This window comes from Scyliorhinus torazame, chromosome 20 (genome assembly GCF_047496885.1).
Source record: "Scyliorhinus torazame isolate Kashiwa2021f chromosome 20, sScyTor2.1, whole genome shotgun sequence".
NCBI lineage: Eukaryota > Metazoa > Chordata > Chondrichthyes > Carcharhiniformes > Scyliorhinidae > Scyliorhinus > Scyliorhinus torazame.
In genome coordinates this window covers 3288564-3308349 of record NC_092726.1, presented here as the reverse complement: position 1 = coordinate 3308349, position 19786 = coordinate 3288564, and the positions used below count along the sequence as shown (strand labels likewise).

Genomic DNA, 19786 nt, shown 5'->3' with positions numbered 1-19786 from the left:
ACCCACCCACCTCCTCCCCATATCCCTCAATCCCACCCACCCACCTCCTCCCCATATCCCTCAATCCCACCTACCCACCTCCGCCCCATATCCCTCAATTCCACCCCCCCACCTCCTCCCCATATCCCTCAATCCCCCCACCTCCTCCCCATATCCCTCAATCCCCCCCACCTCCTCCCCATATCCCTCAATCCCACCCACCCACCTCCTCCCCATATCACTCTATCCGCCCCACCTCCTCCCCATATCCCTCAATCCCCCCCCACCTTCTCCCCATATCCCTCAATCCCACCCACCTACCTCCGCCCCATATCACTCTATCCACCCCACCTCCTCCCCATATCCCTCAATCCCCCCCCCCCCACCTTCTCCCCATATCCCTCAATCCCACCGACCTATCTCCGCCCAATATCCCTCAATCCCACCCACCTCCTCCCCATATCCCTCAATCCCACCCACCTCCTCCCCATATCCCTCAATCCCACCCACCTCCGCCCCATATCCCTCAATTCCACCCCCCCCCACCTCCTCCCCATATCCCTCAATCCCACCCACCTCCTCCCCATATCCCTCAATCCCACCCACCTCCTCCCCATATCCCTCAATCCCACCCACCTCCTCCCCATATCCCTCAATTCCACCCCCCCACCTCCTCCCCATATCCCTCAATCCCCCTCACCTCCTCCCCATATCCCTCAATCCCACCCCCACCTCCTCCACATATCCCTCAATCCCCCCCACCTACCTCTGCCCCATATCCCTCAATCCCCCTCACCTCCTCCCCATATCCCTCAATCCCACCCCCCACCTCCTCCCCATATCCCTCAATCCCAGCCACCTACCTCCGCCCCATATCCCTCAATTCCACCCCCCCACCTTCTCCCCATATCCCTCAACCCCCCACCTACCTCCGCCCCATATCCCTCAATCCCCCCACCTCCTCCCCACATCCCTCAATCCCCCCCACCTCCTCCCCATATCCCCCAATCCCCCCCGCCACCTCCTCCCCATATCTCTCAATTCCACCCACCTCCTCCCCATATCCCTCAATCCCACCCACCTACTTCTACCCCATATCCCTCAATCCCACCCACCTCCCCATATCCCTCAATCCCCCCCTCCTCCTCCCCATATCCCTCAATCCCCCCCACCTCCTCCCCATAACCCTCAATCCCACCCACCTCCTCCCCATATCCCTCAATTCCACCCCCACCTCCCCCCCATATCCCTCAATCCCCCCACCTCCTCCCCACATCCCTCAATCCCCCCACCTCCTCCCCATATTCCCCAATCCCCCCACCTCCTCCCCATATCTCTCAATTCCACCCACCTCCTCCCCATATCCCTCAATCCCACCCACCTACTTCTACCCCATATCCCTCAATCCAACCCACCCACCTCCCCATATCCCTCAATCCCCCCACCTCCTTCCCATATCCCTCAATCCCCCCCACCTCCTCCCCATATCCCTCAATCCCACCCACCCACCTCCTCCCCATATCCCTCAATCCCACCCACCTCCGCCCAATATCCCTCAATCCCACCCACCTCCTCCCCATATCCCTCAATCCCACCCACCTCCTCCCCATATCCCTCAATTCCACCCCCACCACCCCCCCATATCCCTCAATCCCCCCCACCTCCTTCCCATATCCCTCAATCCCACCCACCTACCTCTGCCCCATATCCCTCAATCCCACCCACCTCCTCCCCATATTCCTCAATCCCACCCACATCCTCCCCATATCCCTCAATTCCACCCCGCCACCTCCTCCCCATATCCCTCAATCCCCCTCACCTCCTCCCCATATCCCCCAATCCCACCCCCCACCTCCTCCCCATTTTCCTCAATCCCCCTACCTACCTCTGCCCCATATCCCTCAATCCCCCCACCTCCTCCCCATATCCCTCAATCCCACCCACCTACCTCCGCCCCATATCCCTCAATTCCACCCCCCCACCTTCTCCCCATATCCCTCAATCCCCCCACCTACCTCCACCCCATATCCCTCAATCCCCCCACCTCCTCCCCACATCCCTCAATCCCCCCCACCTCCTCCCCATATCCCCCAATCCCCCCAACCTCCTCCCCATATCTCTCAATTCCACCCACCTCCTCCCCGTATCCCTCAATCCCACCCACCTACTTCTACCCCATATCCCTCAATCCCACCCACCCACCTCCCCATATCCCTCAATCCCCCCCACCTCCTCCCCATATCCCTCAATCCCCCCACCTCCTCCCCATATCCCTCAATCCCACCCACCCACCTCCTCCCCATATCCCTCAATCCCACCCACCTCCTCCCCATATCCCTCAATCCCACGCACCTCCTCCCCATAACCCTCAATCCCCCCACCTTCTCCCATATCCCTCAATCCCCCCCACCTCCTCCCCATATACCTCAATCCCACCCACCTCCTCCCCATATCCCTCAATCCCACCCACCTCCTCCCCATATCCCTCAATCCCACCCACCTCCTCCCCATATCCCTCAATCCCACCCACCTCCTCCCCATATCCCTCAATCCCACCCACCTCCTCCCCATATCCCTCAATTCCACCCCCCCCCCACCTCCTCCCCATAGCTCTCAATCCCCCCACCTCCTCCCCATATCCCTCAATCCCACCCACCTACCTCCGCCCCATATCCCTCAATCCCACCCACCTCCTCCCCATATCCCTCAATCCCCCCCACCTCCTCCCCATATCCCTCAATTCCACCCCCACCTCCTCCCCATATCCCTCAATCCCCCCCACCTCCTCCCCATATCCCTCAATCCCACCTCCACCTCCTCCCCATATCCCTCAATCCCACGCACCTCCTCCCCATATCCCTCAATCCCCCCCACCTCCTCCCCATATCCCTCAATTCCACCCCCCCACCTCCTCCCCATATCCCTCAATCCCCCCACTTCCTCCCCATATCCCTCAATCCCACCCACCTACCTCCGCCCCATATCCCTCAATCCCACCCACCTCCTCCCCATATCCCTCAATCCCCCCACCTCCTCCCCATATCCCTCAATTCCACCCCCCCACCTCCTCCCCATATCCCTCAATCCCCCCCACCTCCTCCCCATATCCCTCAATCCCACCCACCTACCTCCGCCCCATATCCCTCAATTCCACCCCCCACCTTCTCCCCATATCCCTCAATCCCCCCCACCTACCTCCGCCCCATATCCCTCAATCCCACCCACCTCCTCCCCATATCCCTCAATCCCCCCACCTTCTCCCCATATCCCTCAATCCCACCCATCTACTTCTACCCCATATCCCTCAATCCCCCCACCTTCTCCACATATCACTCAATCCCACCCATCTCCTCCCCATATCCCTCAATCCCCCCCCCCACCTTCTCCCCATATCCCTCAATCCCACCCACCTCCTCCCCATATCCCTCAATCCCCCCACCTTCTCCCCATATCCCTCAATCCCACCCACCTCCTCCCCATATCCCTCAATCCCCCCACCTTCTCCACATATCACTCAATCCCACCCACCTCCTCCCCATATCCCTCAATCCCCCCCCCCCACCTTCTCCCCATATCCCTCAATCCCACCCACCTCCTCCCCATGTCCATAAATCCCACAGCCACTATCATCTCCCCTCATTGTCTCTCCCCTGATCAAACCCACAGGTGTCCCTTTGCAAAGAAAGCGAGCCCGAGATTCAACCTTTGTCCTTGAACTAAACATCTGGTGCCCCGAACCATCATCTCCACTTGTTGCGATCCCCTCATGAGTTTATTTTTACATTTATTCATTCTGGGATATGGGCTTCAGTGTCATTTATTGCCCATCTCTAGTTGCCCCTTGAGAAGGTGGGGGTGAGCTGCCTTGAGCCGCTGCAGTCCCTGTAGTGTAGGTACACCCACAGTGCTGTTAGGGAGGGAGTTCCAGGATGTTGCCCCAGCGACAGTGAAGGAACGGCCGATATATTTCCCAGTCAGGGTGGTGAGTGACTCGGAGGGGAACCTCCAGGTGGTGGGGTTCCCCGGTATCTGCTGCTCCTGTCCTTCTAGATGGTAGTGGTCGTGGGTTTGGATGGTGTTGTCTGAGGAACCTTGGTGAGTTCCTGCAGTGCATCTTGTAGATGGTGCACACGCTGCCGCTGTGCGTCGGTGGGGGAGGGAGTGAATGTTTGTGGAAAGATTACCTGTGGAAAGGAGTAATAAGCAGGGGGGTTCCGCCCTTATTGCTTGGAGCTCTCTTAATCCCGCTTGGGTCCAGCTGGGAGAGAGGGAAATGGGATGAATCGTGCCCCAGAGGGAGGCTGCCTCTTTCCTTTTGATTATCAAAACCAGGAATGAAGCATTCCTGACCATTTACCAAAATCAGGACTAGGAAACCCGGGCGGGATCCTCTCAGCCGGGGGCCTGGGGCCGGAGAATATCCGTGACCGGCGCGAATCGCGCCCCGCCGCCCCGACGCCGGGACCTGATTCCCTGCAGAGCGGAGAATCGGCGCCATTGGTGCCGGTTGGCGGTCGCCCGGGACGGACCGAGCGGCCGTGGTTAAAAAAAAAACCCGACGCCGGCGCCGTCCACACCTGCTCTCAGCCGGCGGGGTCTCGGTAGTGAAGGGTCCGGAGGATCAGCGGCCGGAACGGCCTGGGTCGCCCCAGTGCCGTGCTGGCCTCCTGTCGGGGCCAGAATCGCTGATCCTGAGGCGGACACCGTCAGCACTTGGCCTCAGGATCAGAGAATCCCGCCCCCCATGCCTTCCCCAACATGGAGACAAAAATCAAGACAGCCGAATTGTTGAAAATCACCAATGGGGATACAGTTCCTCAGCTTGATAAAGACCCAAACAAGTAAAGAGATGGCTATGAATTAGAATGGATATTAAGAGAAGTATCAATCTGCTTTATCAAACACCATCTAATAATCGGCTAAATATAAAGTAAATATCCTTAAGCATCAGCTCATCCAGCCGGCGCAAGTGAGTGTCTGATTCAATATTTACATTCAATACAGGCAGGGTTCTTCAGAGTACTTTGCAAAAGCTATTGGTTAAATTATTTATTTTGACTCGCAGGCAGGGAAAGAAGTTGCTAATTCCTTCGCATTAGTTAATAGGCCCACACGTTCTCAGGCAAACAGTGAGAGAGTGAGATTTGCTTGCGCGGGGCTTGATCAACAGGCACTGCCGGGTGAAGGGAGGGGCGAGCCAACCTTGCAATTATCAGAAGAGAAGGAGGAGGTGACCCCCTCCAGCCACTCCATTCGATCCTGGATCATCTGTGCCGAAACTCCATTCACCCGTATTGATTCCCCAGCCCAGAACATTCTTTCCCAACCAAACAAACTCTCAACTACCGCCCCCCCCCACCAAACCTCTGCAGGGCATCACCGCTGATGGGACTAACTCTACTGTTATAGAACATAGAACATAGAAAATACAGCACAGAACAGGCCCTTCGGCCCACGATGTTGTGCCGAACCTTTGTCCTAGATTAATCATAGATTATCATTGAATTTACAGTGCAGAAGGAGGCCATTCGGCCCTTTGAGTCTGCACCGGCTCTTGGAAAGAGCACCCTACCCAAACTCAACACCTCCACCCAACACCAAGGGCAATTTGGACATTAAGGGCAATTTATCATTGGCCAATTCACCTATGTTATGGTCGGGTCCCCTTGTTCGAGACCTTTCCCACCACCCATTTCCTTCTATCTGTCTTATCGACCTCTTCAAACATCTTAAACCCCTGAATCCTCCTATTCAATTGAATAGCCTGCAAATCTTTCCACAACCTGTTCTTCCAGGTGCGCATTGAGTGAAGGATTGAGACATCCACGGTAGCACAGTGGTTAGCACTGTGGCTTCACAGCACCAGGGACCCGGGTTCAATTCCCGGCTTGGGTCACTGTCTGTGCGGAGTCTGCACGTCCTCCCCGTGTCTGCGTGGGTTTCCTCCGGGTGCTCCGGTTTCCTCCCACAGCCCAACGACGTGCAGGTTAGGTGGATTGGCCGTGCTAAATTGCCCTTAGTGTCCGAAAAAAAGGTTTGGAGAAGTTATTGGGTTAGGGGGATAGAATGGAAGTGAGGGCTTCAGTGGGTCGGTGCAGACTCGATGGGCCGAATGGCCTCCTTCTGCAGTGTATGTTCTATAATTCTATGAATTGACTTGGATAGAATGCCTGTTCAGGCAGCTACCCCAGATCCCTTAAAGGAGGTTAGCCAACATTCTGCGGTTATGCGGACAAGATGCCTGGGGTCAGAAACACGATGGTGATGTTCAGCTTCCCCATCCCACTCCCCCGCCCTACCCCCGTAACCCCACCTGACCTTTTAGACACTGAGTGACAATTGATCATGGCCAATCCACCTAACCTGCACATCTTTGGACTGTGGGAGGAAACCGGAGCACCCGGAGGAAATCCACGCAGAGACGGGGAGAGCGTGCAGACTCCGCACAGGCAGCGACCCGAGCCGGGAATCGAACCCGGGACCCTAGAGCCCTGAGGCAGCAGTGCTAACCACCGTGCCGCCGTGGCACCCCTTTATAGGCGAGAGAATGACGGCACATTTTAGCTTCTACCCTATCCACGTTTGCGGACGAATGCACAATGTTCAACACCAGTCGCGACTCCTCAGATAATGAAGCAGTCCGTGTCCAAATGCAGCAAGACCCGGACAATATCCAGGCTTGGGCTGACAAATCGCAAGAAAGATTTGTGCCACACAAGTGCCAGGCAATGACCATCTGTGACAGGAGAGGAGGATCTAACCATCGCCAGACAGACTAAGAGAGAGGGAGAGAGAGTTTTGAGGCGGGAATCTGAAAAATTGCCCACAAATCTATGAAGGATCTTTGCGGAGCCTGGTCACGTGGTGGAGAACACATTTACGTTCTGACCTGATCCAGCACAGTGAGCACCAATAGTAAGCAGACGCACACAACCAAACATGGAACGTTGAACGAACATATTGAAAACCATTGGCTTGCGATACCTCCAACAGTGGCCGTGCCAACTCAAGGGGCAGCACGGTAGCACAGTGGACAGCACTGTGAACAAACAAAGAAGAACAAAGAAATGTACAGCACAGGAACAGGCCCTTCGGCCCTCCAAGCCCGTGCCGACCATACTGCCCGACTAAACTACAATCTTCTACACTTCCTGGGTCCGTATCCTTCTATTCCCATCCTATTCATATATTTGTCAAGATGCCCCTTAAATGTCCCTATCGTCCCTGCTTCCACTACCTCCTCCGGTAGCAAGTTCCAGGTACACACTACCTTCTGCGTAAAAAACTTGCCTCGTACATCTACTCTAAACCTTGCCCCTCTCACCTTAAACCTATGCCCCCTAGTAATTGACCCCTCTACCCTGGGGAAAAGCCCCTGACTATCCACTCTGTCTATGCCCCTCATAATTTTGTATACCTCTATCAGGTCGCCCCTCAACCTCCTTCGTTCCAGTGAGAACAAACCGAGTTTATTCAATCGCTCCTCATAGCTTATGCCCTCCATACCAGGCAACATTCTGGTAAATCTCTTCTGCACCCTCTCTAAAGCCTCCACATCCTTCTGGTAGTGTGGCGACCAGAATTGAACACTATACTCCAAGTGTGGCCTAACTAAGGTTCTATACAGCTGCAACATGACTTGCCAATTCTTATACTCAATGCCCCGGCCAATGAAGGCAAGCATGCCGTATGCCTTCTTGACTACCTTCTCCACCTGTGTTGCCCCTTTCAATGACCTGTGGACCTGTACTCCTAGATCTCTTTGACTTTCAATACTCTTGAGGGTTCTACCATTCACTGTATATTCCCTACCTGCATTAGACCTTCCAAAATGCATTACCTCACATTTGTCCGGATTAAACTCCATCTGCCATCTCTCCGCCCAAGTCTCCAGACAATCTAAATCCTGCTGTATCCTCAGACAGTCCTCATCGCTATCCGCAATTCCACCAACCTTTGTGTCATCTGCAAACTTACTAATCAGACCAGTTACATTTTCCTCCAAATCATTTATATACACTACAAAGAGAAAAGGTCCCAGCACTGATCCCTGTGGAACACCACTGGTCACAGCCCTCCAATTAGAAAAGCATCCCTCCATTGCTACCCTCTGCCTTCTATGGCCTAGCCAGTTCTGTATCCACCTTGTCAGTTCACCCCTGATCCCGTGTGACTTCACCTTTTGTACTAGTCTACCATGAGGGACCTTGTCAAAGGCCTTATTGAAGTCCATATAGACAACATCTACTGCCCTACCTGCATCAATCATCTTAGTGACCTCCTCGAAAAACTCTATCAAGTTAGTGAGACATGACCTCCCCTTCACAAAACCGTGCTGCCTCTCACTAATACGTCCATTTGCTTCCAAATGGGAGTAGATCCTGTCTCGAAGAATTCTCTCCAGTAATTTCCCTACCACTGAAGTAAGGCTCACCGGCCTGTAGTTCCCGGGATTATCCTTGCTACCCTTCTTAAACAGAGGAACAACATTGGCTATTCTCCAGTCCTCTGGGACATCCCCTGAAGACAGCGAGGATCCAAAGATTTCTGTCAAGGCCTCAGCAATTTCCTCTCCAGCCTCCTTCAGTATTCTGGGGTAGATCCCATCAGGCCCTGGGGACTTATCTACCTTAATATTTTTTAAGACACCCAACACCTCGTCTTTTTGGATCACAATGTGACCCAGGCTACCTACACCCCCTTCTCCAGACTCAACACCTACCAATTCCTTCTCTTTGGTGAATACTGATGCAAAGTATTCATTTAGTACCTCGCCCATTTCCTCTGGCTCCACACATAGATTCCCTTGCCTATCCTTCAGTGGACCAACCCTTTCCCTGGCTACCCTCTTGCTTTTTATGTACGTGTAAAAAGCCTTGGGATTTTCCTTAACCCTATTTGCTAATGACTTTTCGTGACCCCTTCTAGCCCTCCTGACTCCTTGCTTAAGTTCCTTCCTACTTTCCTGATATGCCACACAGGCTTTGTCTGTTCCCAGCCTCTTAGCCCTGACAAATGCCTCCTTTTTCTTTTTGACGAGGCCTACAATATCACTCGTCATCCAAGGTTCCGGAAAATTGCCGTATTTATCTTTCTTCCTCACAGGAACATGCCGGTCCTGTATTCCTTTCAACTGACACTTGAAAGCCTCCCACATGTCAGATGTTGATTTGCCCTCAAACATCCGCCCCCAATCTATGTTCTTCAGTTCCCGCCTAATATTGTTATAATTAGCCTTCCCCCAATTTAGCACATTCACCCTTGGACCACTCTTATCCTTGTCCACCAGTACTTTAAAACTTAATGAATTGTGGTCACTGTTACCGAAATGCTCCCCTACTGAAACATCTACCACCTGGCCGGGCTCATTCCCCAATACCAGGTCCAGTACCGCCCCTTCCCTAGTTGGACTGTTTACATATTGTTTTAACAAGCCCTCCTGGATGCTCCTTACAAACTCCGCCCCGTCTAAGCCCCTGGCACTAAGTGAGTCCCAGTCAATATTGGGGAAGTTGAAGTCTCCCATCACCACAACCCTGTTGTTTTTACTCTTTTCCAAAATCTGTCTACCTATCTGCTCCTCTATCTCCCTCTGGCTGTTGGGAGGCCTGTAGTATACCCCCAACATTGTGACTGCACCCTTCTTATTCCTGATCTCTACCCATATAGCCTCACTGCCCTCTGAGGTGTCCTCTCGCAGTATAGCTGTGACATTCTCCCGAACAAGTAGCGCAACTCCACCTCCCCTTTTACATCCCCCTCTATCCCGCCTGAAACATCTAAGTCCTGGAACGTTTAGCTGCCAATCCTGCCCTTCCCTCAACCAGGTCTCTGTAATGGCAACAACATCATAGTTCCAAGTAGTAATCCAAGCTCTAAGTTCATCTGCCTTACCCGTAATGCTCCTTGCATTAAAACATATGCACTTCAGGCCACCAGACCCGCTGTGTTCAGCAACTTCTCCCCGTCTGCTCTGCCTCAGAGCCACACTGTCCCTATTCCCTAGTTCTCCCTCAATGCTCTCACCTTCTGACCTATTGCTCCCGTGCCCACCCCCCTGCCATACTAGTTTAAACCCTCCCGTGTGATACTAGCAAACCTCGCGGCCAGGATATTTATGCCTCTCCGGTTTAGATGCAACCCGTCCTTCTTATACAGGTCACACCTGCCCAGAAGAGCTCCCAGTGGTCCAGATAATGGAAACCCTCCCTCCTACACCAGCTGTTTAGCCACGTGTTTATCTGCTCTATCTTCCTATTTCTAGCCTCACTGGCACGTGGCACAGGGAGTAATCCCGAGATTACAACCCTCGAGGTCCTGTCTTTTAACTTTCTGTGGCTTCACAGTTGGCAGGGAAGGGGGAGCGGTGGGGAGAGGGAGGGTGGAGGGTGGGAGAGGGCGTTAGAGTGCGCACAGCACAAGCATTATCGCAGAAATAACAGCGCTCGAGGCGAGCTAGCCCAGTGATCACCCTTCACCGCCTCCAGTCCCTTTCACTGTATCCTTTGAAAAAGGTTGACCCAGCTCCTCTCCCAGTCACTAACAGACCTCCTGTGCATTTCCACCATCTTGGAATCATAGAACCTGTGCAGTGCAGAAGGAGGCCATTCGGCCCATCGGGTCTGCGCAGACACTCTGAAAGAGCGCCCCACCCAGGCCCCCGCCTCACTCGCCCTATCCCCGTAACCCCACCTAACCCGCACATCTTTGGACTGTGGGAGGAAACCGGAGCAGCCGGAGGAAACGCACGCAGACACGGGGAGAACATGCAGACTCCGACAGAGAGTGACCCCCAGGCCAGAATCGAACCAGGGTCCCTGGCGCCGTGAGGCAGCAGTGCTAACCCCTGTGCCGAGGTGCCGTCCCATTCTGCCTCTTAATGTATAATTACACTTCCTCCTTTTGTCAGGGCAGAAGAATCTTCTGAGGTCTTTGATTCCACAATAATGCGAGAAAATTGGAGTCATTAGCCAAGCAACCAGGTTCAAGCAGAGTCTAATTACTGTGTTCTTCACAATCCGAGGGAGTCGCTTCTTTCTGAAGGGAAAAAAGGGATATTTTTGGCGCAGTTGACAATCACGAGTCTCGTGCGTGCGGCAGAAGCCAGTGTTTCAAAACGTCCCCAGTATTTTACACAATACACTGGCGGAAGATAGGTGCGGTTCAGGCGCTTCAAACCTCTGGGGGGGGGGGGTTCTTTGGAGCGTCGAATGCGAGCAATATCTTCCCACAAGAGATGGGGAGCCTCCACCTCCAGGAAGGGTCTGAGAGATATTTTGGACAGCGGGTCATTGGGGAGGTGCTGGGATAAGTGAGAACCAGTTCAAAGAGACGCCAAAGTAGCGAGTCGTCCTCCCGCGTCCAATGTGTACATTTTTTTTGAAGCATGGGCTTAAATGTTCAAAGGTCTGTGGATGAAAACTGATCATCTACTCCAGCTGGAGACATCAAGCCAGGGCAGGTGGAACCTGTCCTTGGGTGTGTTCAGCGGTTCGTCTGTTGTTAAACAGGTCAATGCCCGCTTACCGATATCGGCAGCACAGGCAAAATACGGGTTCCCGCTCCTCTGGATCCTTTCCCAGTCCAGGAGCATTTCCCCGCTCTGCAGCGAGACCTGGTTTACTCTTAAAGGGACCCTGCATTTCTCACCTTGTCACTCATGGCCGTATGCGTCCTGACCCTTCTCCCAGCTCCTCTGCGACCGCTCACGGCAACAGGGCTCCTTGAGACCTCTGTGGCACAACCAAGACACTTAGCCACACCCCCCAAAATGGGCCGTCAGCACAAGCAGAGAATGCCACGGAAATGGGCCGGCGCAACTTTCAATTCCCACCAGCAGATTGACCAGAGACCCTTGACCCTGCCTGACTTCAGAACCCAGACAGAAGGGAGGGACTCAACTCTTTAGAGAGGTGAATTTGCTCCGTTTTGAAAGAAGACCATGGCGAATGGGGGTTGCCCAATTGTCACACCTTGGTTGGAATGAGGGGAATACCAGAAGGGTAACAGTGTTGTGCCTCCAACCCATGCTCAGCACCTGCTCCAGCCCCCCTTTCACCACACTGACTTTTCAAACTGTGTCGAACCGCAGGTGAGGAAGGCACAGGTCAAATCTTATTCCCTTGCACTATTGGAATCGGAGAGATTCACTTGTCCACAAGCTCTGCACAAACGTCCTGGGTCTGTGAACGCTCGTTTACCCGCTCAGAGTTCCGTGTCGATCTGCGCCGCTATCCCGCTGACCTGGGGCGGGATTCTCCGTTTGTGGAACTATGTCCCCACGCCGTCGTAAAAACTGTGGAGGCCACATATTCCTCGCCCTGCAGGGGGCTAGCAGGAACCCGCCGTGAATCTAGCAGCTTCAGCTGCCGATACGGGCCCCCGCACTTCCGGGTCGGAGGCCCCGCCTGCGGACGGCAGGGGACTCCAGCGGCCGCGGCGTGCTCCACGGCGAACTCAGACCGCGGAGCTGGACCTCCTAAATACTGCCCGCGATCGGCCGCGTGCCCAACCCGGACCGCCCCAAAATAGCCCGGTGCCGTAGAAGGCCCCCCCCGACCATAGCGATCACGGACTGAGTCAGCAGCCGCCACGCGGGTATCCTGAACGGCTGGAGCTCATTAGAAATACTGCGTTGTGACTCCGCCCGGCCGGGGGCAGAGAATGCCGGGTCAGGCCTCTGGCAATGGCCCCAGGTAGGGGATACGCAGAGAGTACGCCGCTCTCCGGGGCCGGAGAATCGAGGAGCCGGGGGGTGGGGGGAATCCCGCCCCGATCTGTCCCCTCAAAGGCTCGAAGCTCAAACAAACCCCCATGGGGAACCGAGGCAGCGGAACTGCTCAGAATCGGAGGAAATCGGAAAGGAGGGGTCAATGAGAGCGACCCCCCCCCCCTCCCCTCAGGTCAGGCGGAAATACGGGAAGGGGTGGGAATCTCTCAAACGCCATCCAGTCAATCTCCACCGTGCGTCCTCAAATCGGGCAGCTGGGGGTGAAGGAGGCGGGTCCAGTTTTCCGAACCGAACCAGATTCCAGCGCCACTCTACCCTTGTCACACTCGTCTCCTGCAAAAGATTACTGCAAATTAATGCAGCAAGAGCAGCAATTCTCGGGGAGAACTTCTGAGCCCTCTCTCTCTCTGACGCTCGATGGTGGGCATTCCGATCATCAACTATCAACCATCATTCATTTAAATCACTGTCTCATTTTTGCAATGTTAATTAAAATAAAGGATTCCTGCGCAACTCACTTGACTTCAATTAATAAAGTACAGAAGAATACTTTGCATGCAAAATGACAGGGAGCACGTGAAAGGCATGCTGCCAGTGTCTATTTTTAGCTCCATCACTGACTGAGTGTGGAAATGCTCGATAGGTTCACTGGTGGCCAGCACGAGGACCGTGTTTAAGTGCACGTCGCTCACTGCTACTTTTAGAATAGGACCAATATAATTGGACAAAGAGAACAGACTGGAAGATATTCCCTTCTTATTTGAGCTTGCGATGGGAGCAGTTTGGCATTTATTGCCCATTGTGAATTGTCCCCTTAATACAATATAACAATAATCTTTATCAGTGTCACCAGCAGGCTTACATTAACACTGCAATGAGGTTACTGTGAAAATCCCCTAGTCGCCACATTCCGGCGCCTGTTCGGGTACACAGAGGGAGAATTCAGAACGTCCAATTCACCTAAAGAACAATCCAGCACAGGAACAGGCCCTTCGGCCCTCCAATCCTGTACCGGTCACGATACCCCCCTTGGCCAAAACCCTCAGCACTTCCTCGTGCCGTATCCCTCTATACCCATCCTATCCATGTGTTTGTCAAGATGCCTTTTGAACACCGTTAATGTATCTGCTTCCACAGCCTCCCCTGGCAACGCGTTCCAGGCACTCACCACCCTCTGTGTAAAAACCTCCCTCGCACATCTCCTCTAAACTTTGCCCCACGGACCTCAAACCTATGCCCCCTGATGACTGACCCCTCCACCCTGGGAAAGAGTGCCTGCCCATCCACTCTGTCCATGCCCCTCACAATCTTGTAGACCTTGATCAGGTCGCCCTCGATCTCCGTCATTCTAATTGAAAACAGTCCAAGTCTATTCAGCCTCTCTGCACAGCTCACGCCCTCCAGACCGGGCAACATCCTGGTAAACCTCTGCACCCTCTCCAAAGCCTCCACATCCTTCTGGTAGTGCGATGACCAGGATTGTGCGCAATATTCCAAGTGCGGCCTTACCAAGGTTCTGTACAACTGTCACATGACTGGCCAGTTTTTATACTCGATGTCCCGGCCAATTCACCTAACAAGCACGTCTTTCGGGACTTGTGGGAGGAAACCGGAGCACCCGGAGGAAACCCACGGGGAGAACGTGCAGACTCCGCACAGACTGTGACCCAAGCTGGGAATCGAACCTGGGACCCTGGCGCTGTGAAGCAACACCATCATCACCAACTTGTCACAGAACCGCAGCGTGCTTGGTTACAGCGCAGACAGAGGCCATCCATCGCTGCACCATTCCCCTGACTGCTCCCCATAACCTGAGGGTTCTCCATTTTCGGATAGCAATCCAATTCCCGATTGAATGCCTCGATCAAACCTGTTTCCGCCCACACTCTCGGGCTGTGCATTCCAGATCCTACCCACTCGCCGTGCGCTCACCATTTTCCACCTGTCTCCGTTGCTTCTTTTTTTTAATGGTCTTAAACCTGTGGCCCTCTGGATCCTGCCCCCAATGGGAACGGTTTCTCCCTCCTCCACTCTGTCCAGACCCCTCGGGAGTTTGAGCACCTCCGTCGAACCTCCTCCCAACCTCTCATCGCCAAGGAGAACAGTCCCAACTCCTCCAATCTGTCTTCAGAACCACATCCCCGGGACTATCCTCGTGAATCTTTTCCGCACCCTCGCTAACATCTTCACTTCCCTCCGAAAGTGCGGTGCCCACAACTGGGCACAATAATCCAGCAGTGCCCAAACCAGTATTTTGCCAAGTTAAACATAACTTCTCTGCCTCTAAACTCTATGTCCCTCTTGATAATGTAGACTCTATCAACCATCCTCCCAACCTGTTCTGCCACCTTCAAGTGATTTATGCGCATAGATGCCCAGGGCCCTCTGTCCTGCACCCTCTTTACAATTGTACTCTGTATTTTATCCTGGGAGGGATTCTGCAGTCACCCAGCGGGACACCATTCACTGTCGATGGGATTAGGACATAGAACAGTACAGCACAGTACAGGCCCTTCGGCCCACAATGATTTATCCTAATCTAAGATCAACCTAACCTACACCCCTTCAATTTACTGCTGTCCATGTGCCTGTCTGAGAGTCGCTTAAATGTCCCGAATGACTCTGACTCCACCACCTCTGCTGGCAGTGCATTCCACACACCCACCACTCTCTGTGTAAAGAGCCTCTGACATCTCCCCTATACCTTCCTCCAATCACCTTAAAATTATGTCCCCTCGTGACAGCCATTTCCACCCTGGGGAAAAGTCTCTGGCTATCCACTCTATCCATGCCTCTCATCACCTTGTACACCTCTATCAAGTCACCGCTCTGCCTTCTTCGCTCCAGTGAGAAAAGCCCTAGCTCCCTCAACCTTTCTTCATAAGACATGCCCTCCAGTCCAGGCAGCATCCTGGTAAATCTCCTCTGCACCCTCTCCAAAGCATCCACATCCTTCCAATAATGAGGCAACCAGAACTGGACACAATATTCCAAGTGTGGTCTAACTAGGGTTTTATAAAGCTGCAGCAAACCCTCACGGCTCTTAAACTCAATCCCCCTGTTAATGAAAACCAACACACCATACGCCTTCTTAACAACCCTATCAACCTGGGTGGCAACTTTGAGGGATCTACGTTTGTGGACCCCAAGATCTCTCTGTTCCTCCACACTTCCAAGAACCCTGCCTTTTACCCTGTATTCAGCATTCAAATTCAACCTTCCAAAATGAATCACTTCCCATTTATCTAGGTTGAACTCCATCTGCCACTTCTCAGCCCAGCTCTGCGTCCTGTCAATGTCCTGTTGTAACCTGCAACAACCCTCAACACCATCGACTAACTCCCCCAACCTTCGTGTCATTGGCAAACTTACTAACCCACCCTTCCACTTCCTCATCCAAGTCATTTATAAAAACCACAAAGAGCAGAGGTCCCAGAACAGATCCTTGCGGCGACAGCACTGGTCACCGACCTCCAGCGGAATACTTTCCAGTCTATCCCCCTGCCGCTTGTCAATGGGAATTCCCATTGAAACCACCCATGTTGCAGTGGGGGGGGGGGGGGGGGGGGGGTACTGCTTATGGGGACAATGTATCCCGTGGACCGGAGAATTCCAGCCACTGTCTCGCCCACCCAACCAAAACAAATCACTTCACGCTTGTCTGCATTGAATTCTGATGTGCCTCCACCCACCCCACCAACTTGCCCATGTCCTTTCGAAGTTCCACTCCATCCTCCTCACCATTCACAGTGCCTCCAACACCGAACAATGAACAATTCCCCAACCGCCAGGGTGGGATTGTTAACCTCACGTCTGCTGGATAGTAACCCTCGGAGCCCCCCAGTGTGCGTCTTGAACCGATGAGTGTCTTACCTTGCTGTAAGCTCTGGTGTATGCTCCAGTAGATAGCCAGGCACTGTTTCTCCTTCTTCATCGCCCGTTTGCAGCGGCAGTCAAAGAGCGGGCTTCGTTGAAGCGCCACCACTGCCACGATGCACTCGTTCTTGGCCTCAGGACCAAAGAGCATGGGGGCCTTCCCCGCCAGGCACTGGCGCAGGGTCCTGTAGCGGCTGCTGCAGACTGCCTCAGATGCACATAACTCATTGGCACGCACGCAGTCCACCCTCCAGCCAGCCGGTAGCACAGGATCCTCAGTGGAATGCAGCACCTCGTCTACACCATGGAGGAGGAAGGATTAACAAAAAACAAATATTACAAAGACATGTTAGAGTGTGAGAACTGCACCTTTAATACAGCTTCAACTAGTCATCTAACCAGGTAATGTCCCATTCATCCATCAATACAGCCCAAACTAGTAATCTAACCAGGTGATGTCCCATTCATCCATTAATACAGCCCAAACTAGTAATCTAACCAGGTGATGTCCCATTCATCCATTAATACAGCCCAAACCAGTAATCTAACCAGGTGATGTCCCATTCATCCATTAATACAGCCCAAACTAGTAATCTAACCAGGTGATGTCCCATTCATCCATTAATACAGCCCAAACCAGTAATCTAACCAGGTGATGTCCCATTCGTCCATTAATACAGCCCAAACTAGTAATCTAACCAGGTGATGTCCCATTCATCCATTAATACAGCCCAAACTAGTAATCTAACCAGGTGATGTCCCATTCATCCATTAATACATCCCTAACTAGTAATCTAACCAGGTGATGTCCCATTCATCCATTAATACATCCCTAACTAGTAATCTAACCAGGTGATGTCCCATTCATCCATTAATACATCCCTAACTAGTAATCTAACCAGACAGTGTCCCAATATTCCATTAATACAGCCCAAACTTATAATCTAACCAAATAATGTCCCTCTAATCCATTAATACGTCCCTAACTATTAATTTAACCAAATAATGTCCTTCAAATCCATTAATACATCCCTAACTAGTAATCTGACCAGCTAATGTCCCTTTAATCAATGAATACAGCCCAAACTAGTCATCTAACCAGCTAATGTCCCTCTAATCCATTAATACAGTCCTAACTAGTAATCAAACCAAACAATGTCCCTTTAAGCCATTAAAATTGTCCTAACTATTTATCTAAAGAGGTAACGTCCCAGTAAACCATTAATACGACCCTAACTATTAATCTAACCACACAATGTCCCTTTAATCCATTAATATGGCCCTAACTAGTAATCTAACCAGGCATAGTCCCCCTAATCCATTAATATGGCCCTAACTAGTTATCTGACCAGGTAATGTCCCACTAAACCATTAATACAACCCTAACTAGTATTCTAACCAGATGCTGTCTCTTAACACAGCCCTAAGTAGTAATTTAACCAGGTAATGTTATTTTAACCCATTAATACAGCTCCAACTAGACGTCTAACCAGCTAATGTGCCGTTGACCCAGTGTTGAGAATATTTAATGAGAACTGGAAACCTTACCAGCTAATTGTCGGTAATCCATTGATTAAAATAACCCCACATCTGAGCAGCAAGTTGCCTTTGATCCATTCTGATGGAAAAAGGCAGCAAATGTTCTTGTGAATTTGTGAAAGAGATTCAGCAGCACCCAGAGATGTTTCAGAGGCACTCCGTAACATCCCAGTGCCTGGCTCAGAGGCTAAACCAGGGTTCCAATAATGTGACACCTGGAAAAGGGAGAGTGCGCCAGGATTGTGGATTCCCAGACAACTGCCCCGGACTGCACACTGCCCCCCCCCCCCCGCCCTCCTCCTCCCCCAGTGATCTGCGGGCGAGTTTCCCGCTGTGTGAGGGGGTGTGCTACCCAACTCCACTCCTGTTTAATTCCGCTCTCCCCCATTCTCCTCCATCTCTCTCTCTCTGGGCACTCACTTTGTGAACCCTCGTTCAGGCTGGCCCTCCTCACTCACTCATTACAATTTTGGGATCGCATTGACATGACCCCCTCCTCTGTCTTGCCTCCAGGCGTGTTTTGGTCGGTATTTTATGCTCACTTCACACTCAACCTCCTCTCTCTGTGTCTGTGCATCTCTCTGTTTCCCTCTATGTCTCCCCCCTCTCTCTCTATCTCCCCTGCCCTTTCCTCTCACGTCCCCTTCTCCCACTGGCAGGACTGGTAGTTTGTACATAATGACACCCAACCCAATGCTCAGGAGGCCATTCGCCCCCACCAGTTGACAGTAACCTCACTGCAGCGTCAATGTCAGCCTCCTGCTGATACTGGTCAAGATTATTCTGACTATTATCCCTCTCTCTACATCTCCCCCAATGAGCGGATCCCTCCCCCTGTGTCCCTCCTGCCTCCCCTGTCTACCCGCACCCCCTCCCCCAACCCCTAACCCCCACCTACCCCATCCATGCTAACCCTGACCATTTTGTCAGCCTCTTGCTCTCCCCTGTTGCATGTGGAGGATTATTTCAGGGCCAGTACGATCCCAGTGGGGGAATGTGGCCGCCCGATGCCCGTGCTCAGGGTTATTGCTGCAGATGCCCACCCCACCCCCAGAGGTCCCTGTGGACAGTGTGGAGCACATCTGGTGGTATCCCCCACCGCCCTGGGGAGCGGGGGGGGAGCCAAACCCCAGGCTCTCAGCCTCTCAACCCCTCAGTGGGGCTTCACCTCCAGGGGCTTGTCAGGCAGGTGGGCAAGGAGGGGGTGATGGGTCGCTGTGTACCCCATACCCCCCCCCCACCCACTCACCACCCAGCCCCCACACCCATACACACACACAGACATTGTGCAAATATATTGATGTTCCTCTCACTCACCTAGGAATATGAAGATGATGAAGAGGTTGGTACAATACATGGTGTCTTCTCTCTGCTGTGGGGGTGTGGGGAGGGGGTGGGGTCACTATGTCTGGGGAGGGGGTGGGGGTGGGGGTCACTCTGTCTGGGGAGGGGGTGGGGGTCACTCTGTCTGGGGAGGGGGTGGGGGTCTCTCTGTCTGGGGAGGGGGTGGGGGTGGGGGGTCTCTCTGTCTGGGGAGGGGGTGGGGGTCTCTCTGTCTGGGGAGGGGGTCTCAGTCTCTCAGCCCAGAGATGTCTCTGCTCGGATTGCACATCGCGGAGACTCCAGGAGCCATCCCCCCTCCTCCTCCTCCTCCTCCTCCTG

The 19786-nt window shown here is 53.1% G+C and overlaps 1 protein-coding gene across 1 annotated transcript in view; it reads right to left on the bottom strand.

The window, feature by feature from the left end:
* Window positions 1–19560, bottom strand: part of LOC140396821 (GDNF family receptor alpha-2-like) — a 431885-nt gene extending 412325 nt beyond the window's left edge. The window contains exons 1-2 of the mRNA XM_072485576.1: window positions 19442–19560; window positions 16583–16882 (exon numbers count right to left, since the gene is read on the bottom strand). Coding sequence (XP_072341677.1) covers window positions 16583–16882; window positions 19442–19481 — 340 coding nt within the window. The 5' untranslated portion in view covers window positions 19482–19560. The remainder of the gene's footprint in view (window positions 1–16582; window positions 16883–19441) is intronic.
* Window positions 19561–19786: the final 226 nt, after the last annotated feature.